General features: G+C 37.0%; 11 protein-coding genes across 11 annotated transcripts; 5 read left to right on the top strand and 6 right to left on the bottom strand.

Annotated features, from left to right (window-relative positions):
* Positions 1 to 138: 138 nt before the first annotated feature.
* RIO2 (protein kinase RIO2) lies at positions 139 to 1,389 on the top strand (the record flags this gene model as incomplete). Its single annotated transcript, XM_022820593.1, has 1 exon — positions 139 to 1,389. The coding sequence occupies one exon, from the start codon at positions 139 to 141 to the stop codon at positions 1,387 to 1,389; it is 1,251 nt and encodes a 416-aa protein (XP_022677041.1).
* A 53-nt stretch (positions 1,390 to 1,442) lies between these two features.
* On the bottom strand, positions 1,443 to 2,855 carry RTT106 (Rtt106p; the record flags this gene model as incomplete). The annotated part of the gene is made up of 1 exon (XM_022820592.1): positions 1,443 to 2,855. One exon carries the CDS (start codon positions 2,853 to 2,855, stop codon positions 1,443 to 1,445), a length of 1,413 nt encoding a protein of 470 aa, XP_022677040.1.
* Positions 2,856 to 3,441: 586 nt separating this feature from the next.
* dpp1 (phosphatase PAP2 family protein) lies at positions 3,442 to 4,476 on the top strand (the record flags this gene model as incomplete). Its single annotated transcript, XM_022820591.1, has 1 exon — positions 3,442 to 4,476. The coding sequence occupies one exon, from the start codon at positions 3,442 to 3,444 to the stop codon at positions 4,474 to 4,476; it is 1,035 nt and encodes a 344-aa protein (XP_022677039.1).
* Positions 4,477 to 4,752: 276 nt separating this feature from the next.
* SPS18 (Sps18p) lies at positions 4,753 to 5,826 on the bottom strand (the record flags this gene model as incomplete). Its single annotated transcript, XM_022820590.1, has 1 exon — positions 4,753 to 5,826. The coding sequence occupies one exon, from the start codon at positions 5,824 to 5,826 to the stop codon at positions 4,753 to 4,755; it is 1,074 nt and encodes a 357-aa protein (XP_022677038.1).
* Positions 5,827 to 6,798: 972 nt separating this feature from the next.
* On the top strand, positions 6,799 to 7,677 carry SPS19 (2,4-dienoyl-CoA reductase (NADPH); the record flags this gene model as incomplete). The annotated part of the gene is made up of 1 exon (XM_022820589.1): positions 6,799 to 7,677. One exon carries the CDS (start codon positions 6,799 to 6,801, stop codon positions 7,675 to 7,677), a length of 879 nt encoding a protein of 292 aa, XP_022677037.1.
* Positions 7,678 to 7,828: 151 nt separating this feature from the next.
* On the bottom strand, positions 7,829 to 10,090 carry PSY2 (Psy2p; the record flags this gene model as incomplete). Its single annotated transcript, XM_022820588.1, has 1 exon — positions 7,829 to 10,090. The coding sequence occupies one exon, from the start codon at positions 10,088 to 10,090 to the stop codon at positions 7,829 to 7,831; it is 2,262 nt and encodes a 753-aa protein (XP_022677036.1).
* Positions 10,091 to 10,541: 451 nt separating this feature from the next.
* Positions 10,542 to 11,555, bottom strand: COQ4 (ubiquinone biosynthesis protein COQ4; the record flags this gene model as incomplete). The annotated part of the gene is made up of 1 exon (XM_022820587.1): positions 10,542 to 11,555. The coding sequence occupies one exon, from the start codon at positions 11,553 to 11,555 to the stop codon at positions 10,542 to 10,544; it is 1,014 nt and encodes a 337-aa protein (XP_022677035.1).
* A 274-nt stretch (positions 11,556 to 11,829) lies between these two features.
* Positions 11,830 to 12,954, top strand: RAV2 (Rav2p; the record flags this gene model as incomplete). Its single annotated transcript, XM_022820586.1, has 1 exon — positions 11,830 to 12,954. One exon carries the CDS (start codon positions 11,830 to 11,832, stop codon positions 12,952 to 12,954), a length of 1,125 nt encoding a protein of 374 aa, XP_022677034.1.
* A 42-nt stretch (positions 12,955 to 12,996) lies between these two features.
* On the bottom strand, positions 12,997 to 13,464 carry SPC19 (Spc19p; the record flags this gene model as incomplete). Its single annotated transcript, XM_022820583.1, has 1 exon — positions 12,997 to 13,464. One exon carries the CDS (start codon positions 13,462 to 13,464, stop codon positions 12,997 to 12,999), a length of 468 nt encoding a protein of 155 aa, XP_022677033.1.
* Positions 13,465 to 13,858: 394 nt separating this feature from the next.
* On the top strand, positions 13,859 to 15,289 carry VPS64 (factor arrest protein 10; the record flags this gene model as incomplete). Its single annotated transcript, XM_022820582.1, has 1 exon — positions 13,859 to 15,289. One exon carries the CDS (start codon positions 13,859 to 13,861, stop codon positions 15,287 to 15,289), a length of 1,431 nt encoding a protein of 476 aa, XP_022677032.1.
* A 58-nt stretch (positions 15,290 to 15,347) lies between these two features.
* On the bottom strand, positions 15,348 to 16,511 carry LIP2 (lipoyl(octanoyl) transferase LIP2; the record flags this gene model as incomplete). Its single annotated transcript, XM_022820581.1, has 1 exon — positions 15,348 to 16,511. The coding sequence occupies one exon, from the start codon at positions 16,509 to 16,511 to the stop codon at positions 15,348 to 15,350; it is 1,164 nt and encodes a 387-aa protein (XP_022677031.1).
* Positions 16,512 to 16,609: the final 98 nt, after the last annotated feature.

Raw genomic sequence — 16,609 nt, 5'->3', positions numbered from 1 at the left:
TATGCGATGAGATGAGATGAGAGTGGTTATTACAATAAATGTTAGAAAACGCCGATAATAAGTTTTCCTTCTTATTTCTAAAGGATATATCACATATAACCATCGAGTCGAATATACACAAAGCTCTTCAACGTCATCATGAAATTAGATACATCGCATATGCGGTATTTGACCGCAGAAGACTTTAGAGTTTTGCAAGCAGTAGAGCAAGGATCCAGAAATCATGAAGTTGTTCCTACACATCTAATCCACACGTTGTCTGGTATGAGGTCCATGAGTGGTACTAATCGGTCCATAAGTGACCTTGCTAAGCTAAGCCTAATTTCCAAGCTAAGAAATTCCAAGTACGATGGCTACAGACTAACATATAATGGGTTCGATTATTTAGCTCTTAGAGCGATGCTAAATAGAGATACCGTGTATTCTGTTGGTACCAAAATTGGGGTTGGTAAGGAGTCTGATATTTATCAAGTTAGTGATCGTAACGGTGAGCCAAAAGTTCTTAAAATGCACAGATTAGGTAGAACATCTTTCCATACAGTAAAGAATAACAGAGAGTATTTAAGAAGTGGCCAAAGTGCTTCTTGGATGCACCTTTCCAAACTTGCCGCCAATAAGGAATATCAATTCATGACGCTATTATATAATAAAGATTTTGAAGTTCCTCAGCCATTCGATAACTCTAGGCACTGTGTCTTGATGGAACTTATCAAAGGATATCCAATGAGAAGGTTAGGGAAACATAAAAACCTACCTAAACTGTATTCTGATTTAATGAGCTTCATCGTGAGATTAGCCAACCATGGGCTTATTCACTGTGATTTCAACGAATTCAATATCATGATCAAGGATGAGGTTGAAAATGAAAATGATCCTGGTTATGTTGTTATAGATTTTCCTCAGTGTATCTCCATTCAACACCAAGACGCTGCGTATTACTTTAAGAGGGATGTTGACTGTATAAGAAGATTTTTCAAGAAGAAGCTAAAGTATGAACCAAAAGAAGATGCGACTTTCTTAGATACTGATGGTTTTGGTGATGGTTTCAAGTACCCTTACCCTGTATTTGAAAGAGATGTGAAGAGATGCGATAACTTAGATGAGCTAGTTATGGCATCAGGTTTCACTAAAAAGCATCCCGGCGATAGAGATTTGGAACTTGCTGTTCAAAGTATGAGAGATGAGGAATACACTGAGGAACGTGAGAATGAAGAAAACAGCGATTATACTTCAACTAGTGAATCAGAATATTCGGATTTCTCTGATGAAGAATCATCAGAAAATGAAAGTGAAGAAGACGATGAGAATGAACGTATCATCCAGGCCATCTCCAGCGGTGTAGAAAATTTGAAAATAGATAAATTTGGAAACTATATATTAGAGGATTGATTATATTTTTTTAACTTTTGCTGTTATGTATATAGTTGTATATTTGTCGTTCATTAATTATACTCTACACCTGAGTCCTCCTCTTCGTCGTCGTCCATAGATATTGGAATATCTTGTATCAGCTCATTTTCATTAAGAAGGCTAGGGAATTCATCCATTTCCATCGAAAAGTTATTTCTTGGACTGGTAGTGCTAGTGGATTTACCCTGTTGTGACTCTAAGTCGTGATCTATTTCGATATTTTGTTGTTCAGGATCCTTTACCGAACTCTGCCCGCTCCCTTTCTCCTTACTATTCCACTGATCATCATCATTTGATTCTTCGTCTTTGTCTTCTCCTTCTTCTCCTTCTTCTTCTTCGTCATCCTCTTCTTCTTCTTCTTCTTCTTCTTCTTCTTCCTCGTTAGAACTATTACTTCCATCTGATAGATCGCTTTCATCTTCAAAGTTCTTATCGTTTTCATCATCAGAATCTGCATTCATACCATCTAAGGCCCCAGATTCTTCTAATGCTTCTTTCAATGCAGATTGATCAACCACTTGACTAGACTTTGTAACCTTAGCTTTTAATTCATCGCTCATAGATTTGTCTTGAACTTGTTTCCTCTTAACATAATCATCAATTTCACTAAACTTATTCTGATCGATCATAGAGAACTCGAACTTTTCTCCATTTTTAAGGATTAGTGTAACATTAAATGTTAACCTAGTGATAGATGAATATGTTATCGCATCTATGTCTTTAGATTCAAACAATAGAATAGGTTTTTTGAACCCAAATAATATATGTTCTGGCAAAAAGAATAATGAACCTTCCTTGCTCCCTCTATGGCAATCTACGAAAAACGAATGGTGAGACTCCATTACAGAAGGCGAAAAAGGATCTGAGATACGAAATCCGGTTAGAATTGCCTGGCGTCTCATATAATCAATTACTACCTGAAAATTGCTTTCCTCCTCCGTTAAAATGCTCCTTTCCTTGAATTGTTTTAATGTTTGGTCTTTATTCAATGTGATTAAAATTGGATCGTTATTGTTTCCTTCTCTTTCTTCGTAATAGATATATAGATATTCCAAGTTCTTCTTCTCGGGGAAAGGTAAAAATGCTGCAAACTTTATTGAGTTTTTGATGTCTCTTACGATATGCTCAATGGTATCATTCTTTTTAAAAGCAATCATGGGCAATTGACTATTTTCCTCTATCGAAATAGTCAATGTCAGTTTTTTGCGCAACGGTGAAAGCACGGAAACGTCTTGTAGTTCAAAAATCAGGTCTCCAGCAGAAACAGCTAAACTGTTATCCGATGATACTTTACGTTTCTTGTTATTATCTGCAAAATCGTTCACGTTAATTTGTCCAAAATGGAAAACTTCTCGAAACACATTCTCTGATTCTGGTACCTTGGCAATTATTTCACGAATCTTTGCCTGGAGATTGGCAGAAAACCGTTCTAGAAAGTCTGACATACTATGATCCTTCTCTAATAGTTTTTTTTCAATAAAACACAAACCCTGACGTGTAGTAGTATTTGATCCAGTTCAACCTTGGCTTAATTCGATGGCTTGGTGCAGTGCGATCGTAAATAATTTCGGAGATAGATACAGGAGTTAGTTTCTACTGTAGCACCTATTGATGTGTAATCAAAAGGTTCTTACTCTGTTACAAGTTGTTACATGGTTTTGTTTACCTTTTTAAAAAGTTCAATGTAGTTCTCGTTCTCCTACCTTGACATTTGATCTCTTTGGTCACGTGATTGATTGCTTTTGCTTCTTTCATTTCTCTTTATATTTCAGTCTCGAAAAATTAAGTTTTGGTGTTATGCACATTGGTTTTCGTCTTTGTATTTCTTTGTTCATTGTCTTGCATGAAACAATGGTGCGGCTGCTGTATCCCCGTTTGTGTCAGAAATAAAAAAATCGGAAAACTGACGCAAATCAAAAGACTATATAAGTGGTATATAAATTTGTGTTTAAACTTTTTGAAGATGTATACTCTTCCGATCATAAAGTTTATCAGCCATCAGAATTCTATAAGTAATAAAAGTAAGGCGAGATGACTTTGTCCAGATTTCTGCCTAAGATTGGGCTTGACAGGGATGTCTTTATGAACTTGAAAGGAAAATCAGTTTCTTTGTTAACCGTTGGTTTTTATTCCATGGAATGGGTTCTTTACTTCGCAATATTCATATTTGCACAAATGTTCAGGAGATTAGTGCATCCGAGATTCTCCGACTTCAGCTTAATGGATTCTCAGATCTCCCACGTGACGTATAATCAGAGACAGTTATTGTTTCCAAGACTCTTTATTCTTCTAACAACAGGGGGTCTCACAACTTTGACAGCCGGAGCCTTGAATGCATTCAGTCCAACATATACGATGAGTAGAAGATGGTGGAATAGTCATTCTTCCTTCTTAACAATTTTGGGAACCAACGCTATGCAAAGTGTCATTGTGGCTATTTTGAAAAATGTCACAGGAAAGCCTAGACCAGATTTAGTTAGCAGATGTCAACCCTCTTTACAGAACGTTGGGCAATTACAATTCAACATTGACATTAGTTCATGTACAACAACGGATCTTAGGGCTTTGTCAGATGGTTTTAGAAGTTTCCCAAGTGGAACTTCTGCCACAGCTTTTTCGAATTTAGCATTATTGACCTTTTTCATTTTATCGAGGTTAAATATCTATCAATATCCAACAACTTCAAATTCACTTTCACTTTCAGTAGTTGGATTTCCTTTGGTTCTAGCTTCTGTGATCAGCCTTTCTACCTTAGCGGATAACAGGCATTTCCTTTCTGATAGCATTTTTGGGGCCCTTGTTGGAATCGGCAGTGCTATGCTCGTTTACAGGCAATATTTCCCCGCAATTTGGAGAAGCCCACAATCCTTGGTAATGCCAAATGGGAAAGTTGCTGAAGAAGATTTGTCATTAGCTTATGAACCAAAAAGGTTTTTCAGTGATCAAAGTGCCAAATGGAAAGTTGATCCAATAGAATCTAAAAGTGAAGAAGCTGTCTCAGGGACGATTAGCGCTAATAATCTGACTAGAAGAAGCTTTCCAACTCGTAGTCAAGTAACTGTTTGAGAGCATTGCAAAAAAAAAGTAATATTGTGACCAATTTTGCTATCTTTTTACTTATTTCACACTGTGGAGAGAATATTCATTTTTCAACATAGAAGACTTAAAATCATATTTTAGTTTATAATAATTAAAAAAGGTGATATTTATGCCATAATAGTATAGACATAGTAGCTTCTATCTGGATGTATTCTATTATAATCTATTCAGTACACGTATACCGTGAAGACAAACTTTAACACATTTATATATATATATATACATATATAAGAGGTTAAATGATTAAAAATCATCCCATTCGTCATCGTTAGTGTCTTTCTTCGCTGGAGTAACCTTTTTTTCTGATGACAATTGCTCAGAAGAAGCATGAGATGGTGTATCCACACCATCGAATAGTTTGCTATATTGAGAGGACTCTGACCCATTTTGGGGATCTTGCAGCTGTTGTTGCAAACCTTTAGTAAAGGAATTTAAGGCTTGTAAACCATAGCTACTAGACTCCTGGAATTTTTGACCGAACTGCTTGGCAGCTCTTAAAGCTTCCTCCGATAAATCCTTTTGAGAAAGTTGTTCCACGTTTGGCTTTATTAGTGTTTCTTGTACTTCCTCCATGGACTTCGAGACAGCAGATGAGAATAAACCCCAACCTTTTGTGAATGTACCTAGCGGATCCTTTTGGAAATTTTCCAGGGTAAGTGTGGTAGACCCTGCTTGGGCTTGGTTGGTTTTTTTGTGTTGGATAATTGGTGTGTTTCCAAATCCTTGGTATTTCCCCCCCTTTGAAGGTGGAATATGGTCTGGTCTCTGTTGATTCTTCTCGCCAAGACTAGCAAAATACGACTCATTCTTCTCTTTTTGATCGACAGGTTCTGCTGACGCACTCTTTTTCGCATCACTTTCTTTCAAGGAGCCGGAACTAGAACTTAGATCTGTACCTAACTGTGAAGCATCGAAGTCACTACGGTCAGGTTCCTGCCATTCCGTGCCCTCACAAAGAGCAGTTAATTTGTCCTTATAGTCCGAAGCTATAACGTTATCGTATTTTATTTTTGGTGGCAGTTTGGAATCCACGTTGTGTGCCGACATGTATTCATTGAATTTGTCGTTACCACCGTTTTCCATTCTAATGAGTTCCTCTGGCTTGAATTGGTCCATAGTGATTGATCTGACAAAAGAGATATGGACACCTAATCCACGATGCACACCTGCACATTCCAAACAAATAAAAATACCAAACTTTGGAGAGGCCCATTGAGGGTTTGGAGCAGCACAATCAACACACTTTTTATTGGCACCCACCTTTTGCAGTTGTAATAACCGTCTTCTGTTATCAGGATCTACTTTCCATTCAGACATTATGCTATCAGAATGTTAAATGGCTAGTAAAATACAGCACACACTAAAGCTTTATTTCTATACTATCAAATTTATAAGCCTAGTAATCTAAAGTGTAGATGGCGGTAATATGAACGTCATAAAAAAACCATGCTTTTGCAATTTAGAATCACTAACTATTCTTATAATTCTATATCATTTATTATTGTCTAGTTTTTGTTTTTTTTTGAAGAAATCAATCAAATTGTAAACGGGTTGGTCCAGAAAATAGTTCAGGTCATGTGACTACAAGTTGCATTCACCTATACACAGAGTAAGTAAGTATCTACGAATTTCGCGTTGCTCTCACTACACTCTCTGTACCCTGTGAGAGAATAAAGAAAAGCGACAGATGGAAGAAAAACTTCTTGAATCTTATACTCCGGGTAAGTTGAACAGTTCCCCCATCACCATTACCATTTCACCCCCTTCCCCCTTCGCTTTACTCCGCTGTATTCTCTCCGGTAAGCGCGCTCTTCCTTTCCGCATTAGTTCCATGTTTTTAACCCCACAAAAGTTTCATACCGGTTACTTCAAAAAGCAGGGCTTGAGCTGAAAAGTGTGATTCGAAAACTCCGCAGTCTGCTCGTTTTCTACAGCCTCTCCAATAAACATAGACATGCCATAATATCACGATAAACTTCTTGCAGTAGTCTTTGTGAAGGGTCATAGGAGCACGCGATATAGTTTTTGTATTGAAACAGCACAGCAATGATTTTCTAGTTGATAATACTACTAGAGAGGAGTCAAGAGAATTGTGAGGAGTACTTACTGTATTACCCGAGAGGTAGACTATTATATATATATATCTATGTGTGTGTGTATACAGGTGTCGATACTGCTTTACTAGTTCCAGCATAATGGCAAAGTAAGACATATTTTACCTATCTGCTTCGCGTTGAATGGACTAGAAACCAGCAATTACAGTTCTGCCTACCAATACAAGAAGAGAGTATGCCAAACACTATAGATAAATCTTTTGTAGAGAATGGTCCTTGGAAACCTAACATGTTCTTTGGTAAAGTAGTTTTTGTCACTGGAGGGGCTGGAACAATATGCAGGGTTCAGACTGAGGCGATGGTTATTTTGGGTTGTAAAGCCGCCATTGTGGGGAGGAATTTGGAGAAGACCAAGAAAACAGCCGCTGAGATTGCTTCGCTTGTGAATGATGATCATGCTGTTTTGCCTATATCTGGTGTCGATGTTAGAAATGTGGAACAGTTGCATGAAGCAGTCAAACTCACTGTCCAGAGGTTTGGAAGGGTAGATTATGTGATAGCAGGCGCTGCTGGTAACTTTTTAGCTGATTTCACACATCTATCGGCAAATGCTTTCAAGTCTGTCGTTTCAATAGACTTACTGGGTAGTTTCAACACAGTGAAGGCATGTTTCCCAGAATTAGTCAAGACAAAGGGTGCCGTTTTGTTTGTTAGTGCAACGTTACATTACTACGGGGTACCATTTCAATCTCACGTAGGCGCTGCAAAAGCAGGGATTGATGCTTTATCAAACTCTTTGGCCGTCGAAATGGGGCCTCTAGGAATAAGATTCAACGTTGTAGCTCCGGGTGCCATTGCCAATACGGAGGGGTTGTCCAGACTCACAAAAAAGGGATCAGAGTCTTCGAGTGATCTGACCAAGATGATTCCATTACAAAGACTTGGAACAACTGTAGATATTGCTAACACTACTGTTTTCTTGTTCTCTCCAGCTGCATCTTATGTAACTGGTGCTACGCATGTAGTAGATGGCGGTGCATGGCATGTTGGAAGTCAAATAACGAAGGATTTATATCCACAAGAGTTACATTACAACTTCAGCGCTAAACTCTAACTTCGTCAATGAAAATAGACAATTTGCACTATCCAGCATATACGCTTTCCTATCTTGAAACCATACTCCGTTTAATGTATATTACAACAATATATATATATATATATATATGAATAATTATTCAGTATGAATTCCAGTTATTGTACTCATTTTAAACCTCCACTTCTAATGTAGTATTATCATTTTCGTCAAAACTTGTGTCTACATTAGAAGTACTCGCCAGTCTCTGCGCTTCTTCTTTATATACACGTAACATTTCCTTCGTAAATGGAACAGCATCAACTTCTGATAAGATGTCGAAATATCTGCCACACAAATACTTGTTTAGCAACATGAAATTTCTTGAGCTTTTACTACCTGAACCAGACATGTCATTATCCTCGTTCGTATTTAATTTTGCCAGAAGAGTTTTGAAGAAATCCAACATTGTAGAGTTAGCCATATTATCATCTTTCAAGTTATCTTTAAACATTTCAAAGATAGGGTCAAATAGGTTTTTGCCAATAACATATCTAAGGTAAAAGTCATCATTGAGAAATATTACATTTTTGAAGCAACGAACCGCAGCAAGTCTTAATTGAAGAATAAAATTATTTGATGTTAAAGAAACAAGCTTAATCAATATCCCGTTTTCCAAAATGAATCTCCTCGAAATTGAAGCATCGTGACCTTGGATCATCAAGTTTAAAAGTTTGACTAATCTTATGAGCAATTGTTCGTCATACTGACTCAGATCAATGCCTTTGTCAATGAAACAATGAAATAGAGAAGGAGCCACTTGTTTATAGAATCTCTGTAGGTAATCTGCAAGCTGGAATCTTTCAGGGTTCTTCTCTGAGTCCGTCTCGTTATCAGTGTTTCCATTATGAATTTGTAAAAGATTCTCAATACGAACATCCACGTTATCATCTTGATTTTGGAAGTCATCTAAAATATAATCTTCAGGATCAAGTAAACTTACCAGAGCTTGAAATGACTGCTCCTTTAACCCAGGGCTCTTATCTGTCAATAGTATTTTAGTGAGAATTAATAAAAGTGACATATCGGTAGAGGTAACTTCTGCGTTTTCGTTATTTCTTAGAACTACTTCATCATTTTGAATACTCTGTATTAATTGGATGTCATGTTCAATTAATCCTACTACGATATCTGTAGCCAAAATCCTCACATCACTATCTGTTTCCATATTAAAGGCGAACTGAATAACTTGAAATAGACCCTTCTTGATTAAAAATTTGTAAAATAGAGTCTTTTCTAACGCACTTAAGTTTTGTGATAGTTGAATGCATTCATGAAGAAGTTTTATACCGTCTCTTCTTTTATCAGGACTCACTTTAGAGTCTTCGCTCACCTGGTATAACGAGATAACCTGGTTGATAAATCCATTACTGTCCTCTTGCAAGAAATCAATTATTGCATTTTGATAGACTAACATTAAGTCTGAGATAAATGAAAACGATTGGTCATCTAAAAACCTCACCAAAACAACATCCTTCAAGAACTGTAGTCTGAAATTTTGAGTAATCATTAGTTTGATTGCCGGATCCGAAATGGGTATCATTTCTTTAAATTTTGGCTCTTGGTCCTTTAAATACTGCCTGTGGTTTAGTTTCGAGTTTGGAAATTCTGTGTCATATTCTAATATACCACAAATCGATAGAAAATTCTCGTTGTTTATCATTTCTTCAACTATTTCTTTACTGTTGAACAAAATGAGCGTCTTAATAATGCTGCTTAGCAACAAAAGATTACGATATAAGTGCAAATTCTCAGCTTCATTAAAAGCTTTAATGAGCGTTTGGATATAGTTATCGTTGATGATGAAATTGATTGTTCCGTTTCGTAGGTAATCAAATGACGTATTTTCGTTTAAAATCCTTAGTGCCTCTAATAACGATTCTTCAGTTTGCTGTGGATCATTAGAGGGTAGATTAACAGGACCAGTAATAATTTCATGAACCGACCCAATACCATCTTCAGTTGACCGTACCGCCACTAAAGAGATTCTGCTTTCTATGTTTTTCTGGACAAAGCAGATGTATTCACACAGTGAATCACATCCAACACTTTCCTCAAACGACAAAGCAATATCTTGACCATTAAGGTCCTTCCATACAATAAGGGTTTCCTCTTGGCGTTGATACTCAATATTTTGCTCGAGTCTGGACTTAAGCAACACTTGGTGATTGTTATCCTCATCTATAACCAATAGAAACGCCAATTTTTCAGTGTTATTGGTGTTGGCGTCGGCAGTGACATCGTCTGTATCAGGAACGATAGGTTCTTCAATAATCCCTTGACAAAAACCAGTTCCCGTATCCTTCCACTCATTATTCTCCAACACATACACCTTAACTCGCTTCTTTTCAGTGTACACCAACTGTTTCTTCTTATTCTCTGCTGAAAACTCCATCGTCAATGCAAACCCACAATATTATAGTTCGAGAGAGCTCACGTTAATAGATTACCGGTCAATAATTCTGGTTGTTAAATACTCTCTGATATTTTTCACGTTACTGGGTCTAAGTATTTCCTGTTCATGTACCAACTTCAGTAAATACCAGTTGTATTATTTTGTTTCACTTTCGTCTCTTCGCTTCGTCGTCTCTTGTGCTTGTCTGTTTTATAATTCACAGCGCTCCGGACAAAAATGGTCAAATCTTCAAAAAGAAATGAAAAGAAATGAGATGCGATGAGCTGAATTTAGATATCCGAACAGGCAAGCATAAGAAGGCAAGCGTATATTTACAGCATACTAAAATCAATATGGAGACAAGCGCAACATAAGCATACCATTGAATAGAAGTCCCTAAATATGGATTTACATATATAGAGGTACATAGATGTAAACATATTTTTGTTGATCATTTCTCATAACTCTCGTATTTGAGTTTGAACGACATTCTTTGGCGGGCACGCTCTTTCCTAAGAGCTCTCAAGTCCGGGGGAGGAGTGATGTTCAACTCTCTGCGCAATTCTTCGATATCTTTTTCTAACAATTCCTCCCAATACACATTGATCAAAGGTTTACACTTGAGGCCAGATTTCACTGCCCAGGGTAGGTAAATTGTGAAAAGACGTTCTCTTTGTACAGGCTTTAGCTTCAATGGAGCAAGTAATGCACCTAACGCTGCCATGGGAACACCGAGGTTTGCAGCCTCAAATGCCTTAACAGCAATCTCACCTTCAATTATGATTGGCAACCCATTAATTGCATGATAGAAATCATGACACTGCCTGTATCTTTTGAAAATAAAAGCATGGACGGGGTCGTCTATATAGGCGACCGGTGCTCTGGTATCTGGTGACACGCCTTCCTTTTTCAGCCATTGGTAGTAAGTATAGCCCAATGTGTTTTTCCCCATCTTGGACAACCGTTCCATGTTAAGACTCTCTGATGTGATATCCGGGGTTTCACGTAATATCCTTCTACCAACCTTATCCAATAGCATTGTGCGTTTCAACGATTCCAAGAAACAAGGAAGGGCCGTAGCTTCTCCCAATTGAACAATATTCTCCCCATTTTCAGGATGAAAATAGGATCTTAATCCACTAACAGCGAATAGTATAAGTTTCTCATGGGGCCAAAGAGGAACGTGTCCTTCATAATTAGGTTTCATTGGTCTGGTATTCCGAAGAGCTTTCAACCGTTGTTCGACATCTTCTTGAGTTTTTCGTTGATATTCACCAGTTTTATCGTGTAGGTTATCATTCTCCATTGCATTGGCTAGTCTCACATCTTTACCTACTAAAAGATTTGTCAACGAAGCCACTGCCGCAAGTACAATAGTTCTCTTAATAGGGTGCTGGATTTGCAACTGCTGCTGTTGCAGCATCTTTTTAGTTATAGAAGTGGATCTTCTATAACCCGTAAACATGGTGTAAACTAAATGTCCTCAATTATATAACTGATCTAATCTTATCAGATGACTTCCCAACAAGGAGTTATAACTATAATTAATGCCTTACATTTCTGCTTTCAAAGAACAATGATTTAAAGGTATGCTATATATACGGTAGACATTTTAGTTTTTTTGTAAAAACAGGCCATCTGCCCAAAAGGTTGAAGCAAATACTGAAAACGACTATATATGTATGAAGGGGATTTCAAAGGTAAAGGCGGAACTAAAGCATTGAAAAAGTCGATTTATAATGACTACTGCATTATATGATGACGGAACGCATGAAAATGTACTAACTTCTGCAGAAAGTAGTGTCTTGCAGAAGAAGTGGTTAATAACTGAAATAATTAAGCCTGAATTACCGAATCTCATAGACCATGTTGAGAAATGCTTAGAGTTACTCTCAAGTGAGGAAAGATTTGTGATGCCACTCTCTAATGGAAGTAATATACCAAATGGTACTAATTCAAATATTTCTTCCCCGAGCTCAGCTTCTAACAGCAATAGCTCTTCGACAACTAATACTACTAATAGTAGTACATCAATTAAAGGAACTATTACAAGACAATCAGGCTATATAGTAGATTTCCATGCCGTGGTGAAACTACCCGATTTTAACAAAGGCAGGCCGATTATGCTCAAAATGGAGACCGGTAAAAAATATCCTCTTGTTCAAATACAATCAATTATTTCTAACTTAGCTCGAAGCTTAAACTTATTTGACGAGTTACAACAAATATCAGAGAGTAAAACCCTGGAATTTGACGAGACACAACTCTTTGAAAAAAAGATTGGGAAAATCCTAGAACTATTAACGCAATCTATAACGTTGTTACAAAACCCCCCACGAGAATTGATCTTTCCTCACAACAATAACAACTTTTTAAAGAATAATTTTGGTGAGTCCTACGAAGCATGCGAGTCTACCCATCATTTAGTGAACATGGAGTTGGTTCTATTTAAGAATGAAGTTTGTTTGGACATAAGGAATCTCACTAAAGTAGTGAAACGACCCTGGTGCGAGGTAGACCCTAACACAGGTCTGTCGTTTGCTGATAAGGTTAGAGATAGGCTGAAACAGGACAGAAATGGAAGAATTCTGGAGATTTTGAAGGAACATGGCTTACAAGTCGATGACGCTTCCGTTTTAAACAACTTATTGTCTAGTTTTTCAGTGACAGAGCGAATAACACTCCCCCAAGCAAATAACCTACTGGCTAGGTGTGTGACATTTGATGGTAGAGTTGTTACTGAATGTGAAAAAGTTTCAATAAACACTAGTGACCCAACCTTAATCAGTGTTAGTGCAAAGCTGACTGGACTCGAAAACAAAATTAGTAACCAGTACGTTAATATACAGAACCTTAACTATTAATTATAATGTTACACAAACATACCATTTTTTTGTATATAGAGGCTAATTGTTATTCAATTGTCGTATCTTATCCAATAATTCTTCCTTTCGATTCTTCAACTCTTTCAACCGTTCTAATTCTTCATGCGTTGACGAAACAATTACCACCGGGTCCGACCGATCGTTTACAATGCCGTCCGTTAATGGAGCAGCCCCATGATTATTAAGACGTAACTTGTTCAACTCAAAAGTCTGAGATAATGTTGCACGTTCCCTTTCCAGTTTACCCAATCCTTTTTCGAGTTTACTATACAATTTCTGTAATAACGGCTCAATCTCCTCCATCAAGTCAAGTCTTGCCCTTTGCATGTCATATTCAGAGACAAGCTGAAATACTCGATTGCATTGTAGCATGTTTGTAGCTAGTTTTGTACTCGATTCTGTTGTCGTTTTAGTGTTTCTAAGACATGTTTCCATGTTGTCAACACTGGCAGTTAGCGCTTCTACTCCATCCAAAAGTGATTGATCCATATTTGGAAATACAAAAAGCTATCGTTAAACTAATAAGTAAATCTTCTGGATGTACCTCTTCAAAGTATTAACTGTGTACTAGCTCCTTTTTCGCCCTAGTTGATAATGTATTATATGTTAAGTTTTCTGTTGATGTGATCAATAAAGTATATTATAAAAGGCATGCATGGATTTTTTTTTTTTTAAATTCTGGGATGCAAGATTTCTGAAGTAACACAGAGAGCCGTTTACATCAAAGATTAAAAGAGAAAGGAAAGTAAAGGAATGCCCACTGTTTTATTGTTTTTAAAGCAATAAGAGCTAGCCATTGGAATCTACTAATATCAGAGGTATCCGTTTGTTTAACTCTTTCAAGCGAATTTGGTCTAGTTGTGAATTTTTAGATACAATCAAAATGGTCGAAAAACCGGGGAGCACTGGAAAAGGCAGGAGGCTTCGTTCCAATTCTAGTAGCAATGGGTCTAGCAGCGATGATATTGTATCTGACTCGATTAACATCACTGAAAAGGAACAAAAACCCGTGGTTAGGAACAAGTACACTCATGTTCTTGTTCTTAAATCGCTAAATAATACTTTCGAAACCAAGTTTCTCGTGATACCTTTCAAGCCGAACGGCCTAAAACTAGGACGACCTGTGATAGGAGCACAAAATTCTGGAGGAAATAATGGTGTCGGTGGGAAAGGTGATCCTCAAGTGAAAGCTGATAATGGAAACTTTGACTCGCGAGTACTTTCAAGGAACCATGCATCGCTTTCCTGTGATGCTAAGACCGGTAAAATATGCATTCATGACTTGAAATCTTCGAATGGTACTTTCGTGAACGGAACAAGAATAGGTCAAACAGACGTTGAGATTAAGGTTGGTGATGTAATAGATTTAGGTGCAGATATAGATACAAAGTTGGAGCACCGCAAAATTAGTGCCCTAGTGGAAGATATATCAGTTATACCTTTGATTAGCGAAAATCAAAAGTTGTTGAGTTCTGGGAAACGTGACGTAAGTAAGTCAAGACCTATTGATTGTTCATCAGATGACTCACTGGTCACCATCACGACAGCACAAAAAGCTGCATTCGAAGCTGCTATGTTTGGTGATGTCAACAATCTTGACTTGGAAGATGCAGTATTGGGTTCAGAAACTGAGATCCTAAGTGGTATCTTCATAAACAACTCGATTGGTACAAGTCCTAACTTAATTAATATTATTAAAACACTTGTAACAGATTTAACACTTGAAAAATTAGAGTATGAAAAGCTCAAGTCAATTGACAACTTCATGGTGAACTATACCAATAAACTTGACTACTTATCAAAAGTCAGGATAGAACAAGCTGACTCTCAATTAATAAAATTGCAAAAAACAATTAAGCAAAAGCTTTCAAATCAAAGGAGCGAATTTGAAAAGACCCATAATGAGGAAGTAAAAGCTCTGGTAACGGAAAACAGCAACTTGAAGACGCGTATGAATGAAATACTTGAAATGAAAGATAACGAAATAAAACAGCTTAAGAATGAAATTGAAGAACTCAAAACTCGCTTAGAAGTGGAGGTGTTTAAGAATACCCAACTTCTTCATCCCAAGTCGAAACCTGGAAAGGTGAAATCCAAGGGAATGGAAAAATCGAAGAATTTAGCTGAGAGAAAAGATGAAGATTATGACGACATAGATTCTGAATCGGACATAACTATTAAACAAAATGATCCAGTGCAACTCAAAAGAGCTAATTCTGGAAAGAAGTCAATTCAGAGCAAAACGAACTTGGTTCTATTGAGTTCTATATCAGCTGGTGCACTAGCAGCCATTATAAAATATGCAGCAAAGTAAATAATTATATGTACATGTGGGAATATTTGAATTGGTAGGAAAAGAATAGGTAAAGTCTTCACTCATTTTCATCAATAGGTAGTTCATCCAATTGAACTCTTTCAACGGTATTAACTCCGACTAATTTTGCAAATTCGTTCACAAATTTGACAGCCACTTCATTTACAGAAGTAGTAGATTCTGGAAATTGATCCCTGATTGATGTTGCTATTTTATCTGGTAGTCCACACATAGTAAATGAATTCATATATGACAAGTCAGGATCAACGTTTATACATACACCATGTGAGGTTATCGATCTCCTAACATGTATCCCAATGCTTCCAATCTTTTCATCAGCGGAAACCCACACCCCAGTGTCACCTGTTTTCTTTGCGACTAGATTTAACTGTTCATCACTGTCCTTATACTTCTTGACATTTTTTAGAGTGTTAATAGCGGCATCCTCAATAGTAGATACTAAACATTTTGCAGGGAAATCTTTGAATGTTTTCAAATCAAGAATTATGTAGGCTACCATTTGACCTGGCCCATGAAATGTTATCTGACCGCCTCTTTCAACTTGGACAAACTTCGGTTTTTTGTTTTCAGTCTGCTGTGATGGAACGAAGTTCTCATATTTATCAATTTCCTGTTGCGTTATATGCTTCTTTATACGTTTTCCGCCTGAATAAGTAGGTTCGAATTCAAATGTCAATATAATTGGATTAGGCTTCATTTCAGCTATGCTATCAATGATACTTTGTTCATGAGGGTTCAATTGAATCTCCATGCCATGTTCTTGTTGCAATTTAGCAATGCGATTTTTGATCTTTGACTGAAGTTGCTTGATATCTAAGTGGGCTCGGACAAATTTCTCCTGTAATCGTACTCCATCTTCAAAGGGAATTTGCTTTACAAACTGCAAGTGTCTAATTTTCTGAGATGATTTATCAATAGGCTGCGTTTTTACATTCGATCTGCAATTCAATGTCGAATGGTAGCGAGTCCCAGTCAGTGTTACTTGACAAGCACTTTTCACCCTGCAGAATGCGTGGGCAGAACATTCATATATAACACCACGTTTTAACATCAGAATTGATATTTTAGATAAATATTTCAACGTACGGCAGTTGAGAGGTTTGTATATATTCGCTCTCTCAAAACTAAACCCTTCTTTTGCTATTTTTACGATTACGATGAGAGAGTTCCGATATTCCAAAATTTTTATAATACAAAACATGAAAATGTAAATACAATAAATAATATCTGCAATGGTGTCAAGAAAACATTTTAAACATGTTAAGCATTTTAAACACTTTAATCATTTTCAATAACATT

The sequence above is a fragment of the Kluyveromyces marxianus genome, chromosome 5, assembly GCF_001417885.1.
Source record: "Kluyveromyces marxianus DMKU3-1042 DNA, complete genome, chromosome 5".
Taxonomy (NCBI): Eukaryota; Fungi; Ascomycota; class Saccharomycetes; order Saccharomycetales; family Saccharomycetaceae; genus Kluyveromyces; species Kluyveromyces marxianus.
The sequence above is the reverse complement of the archived record's forward strand: the minus strand, read 5'-3'. Positions and strand labels throughout refer to the sequence as shown.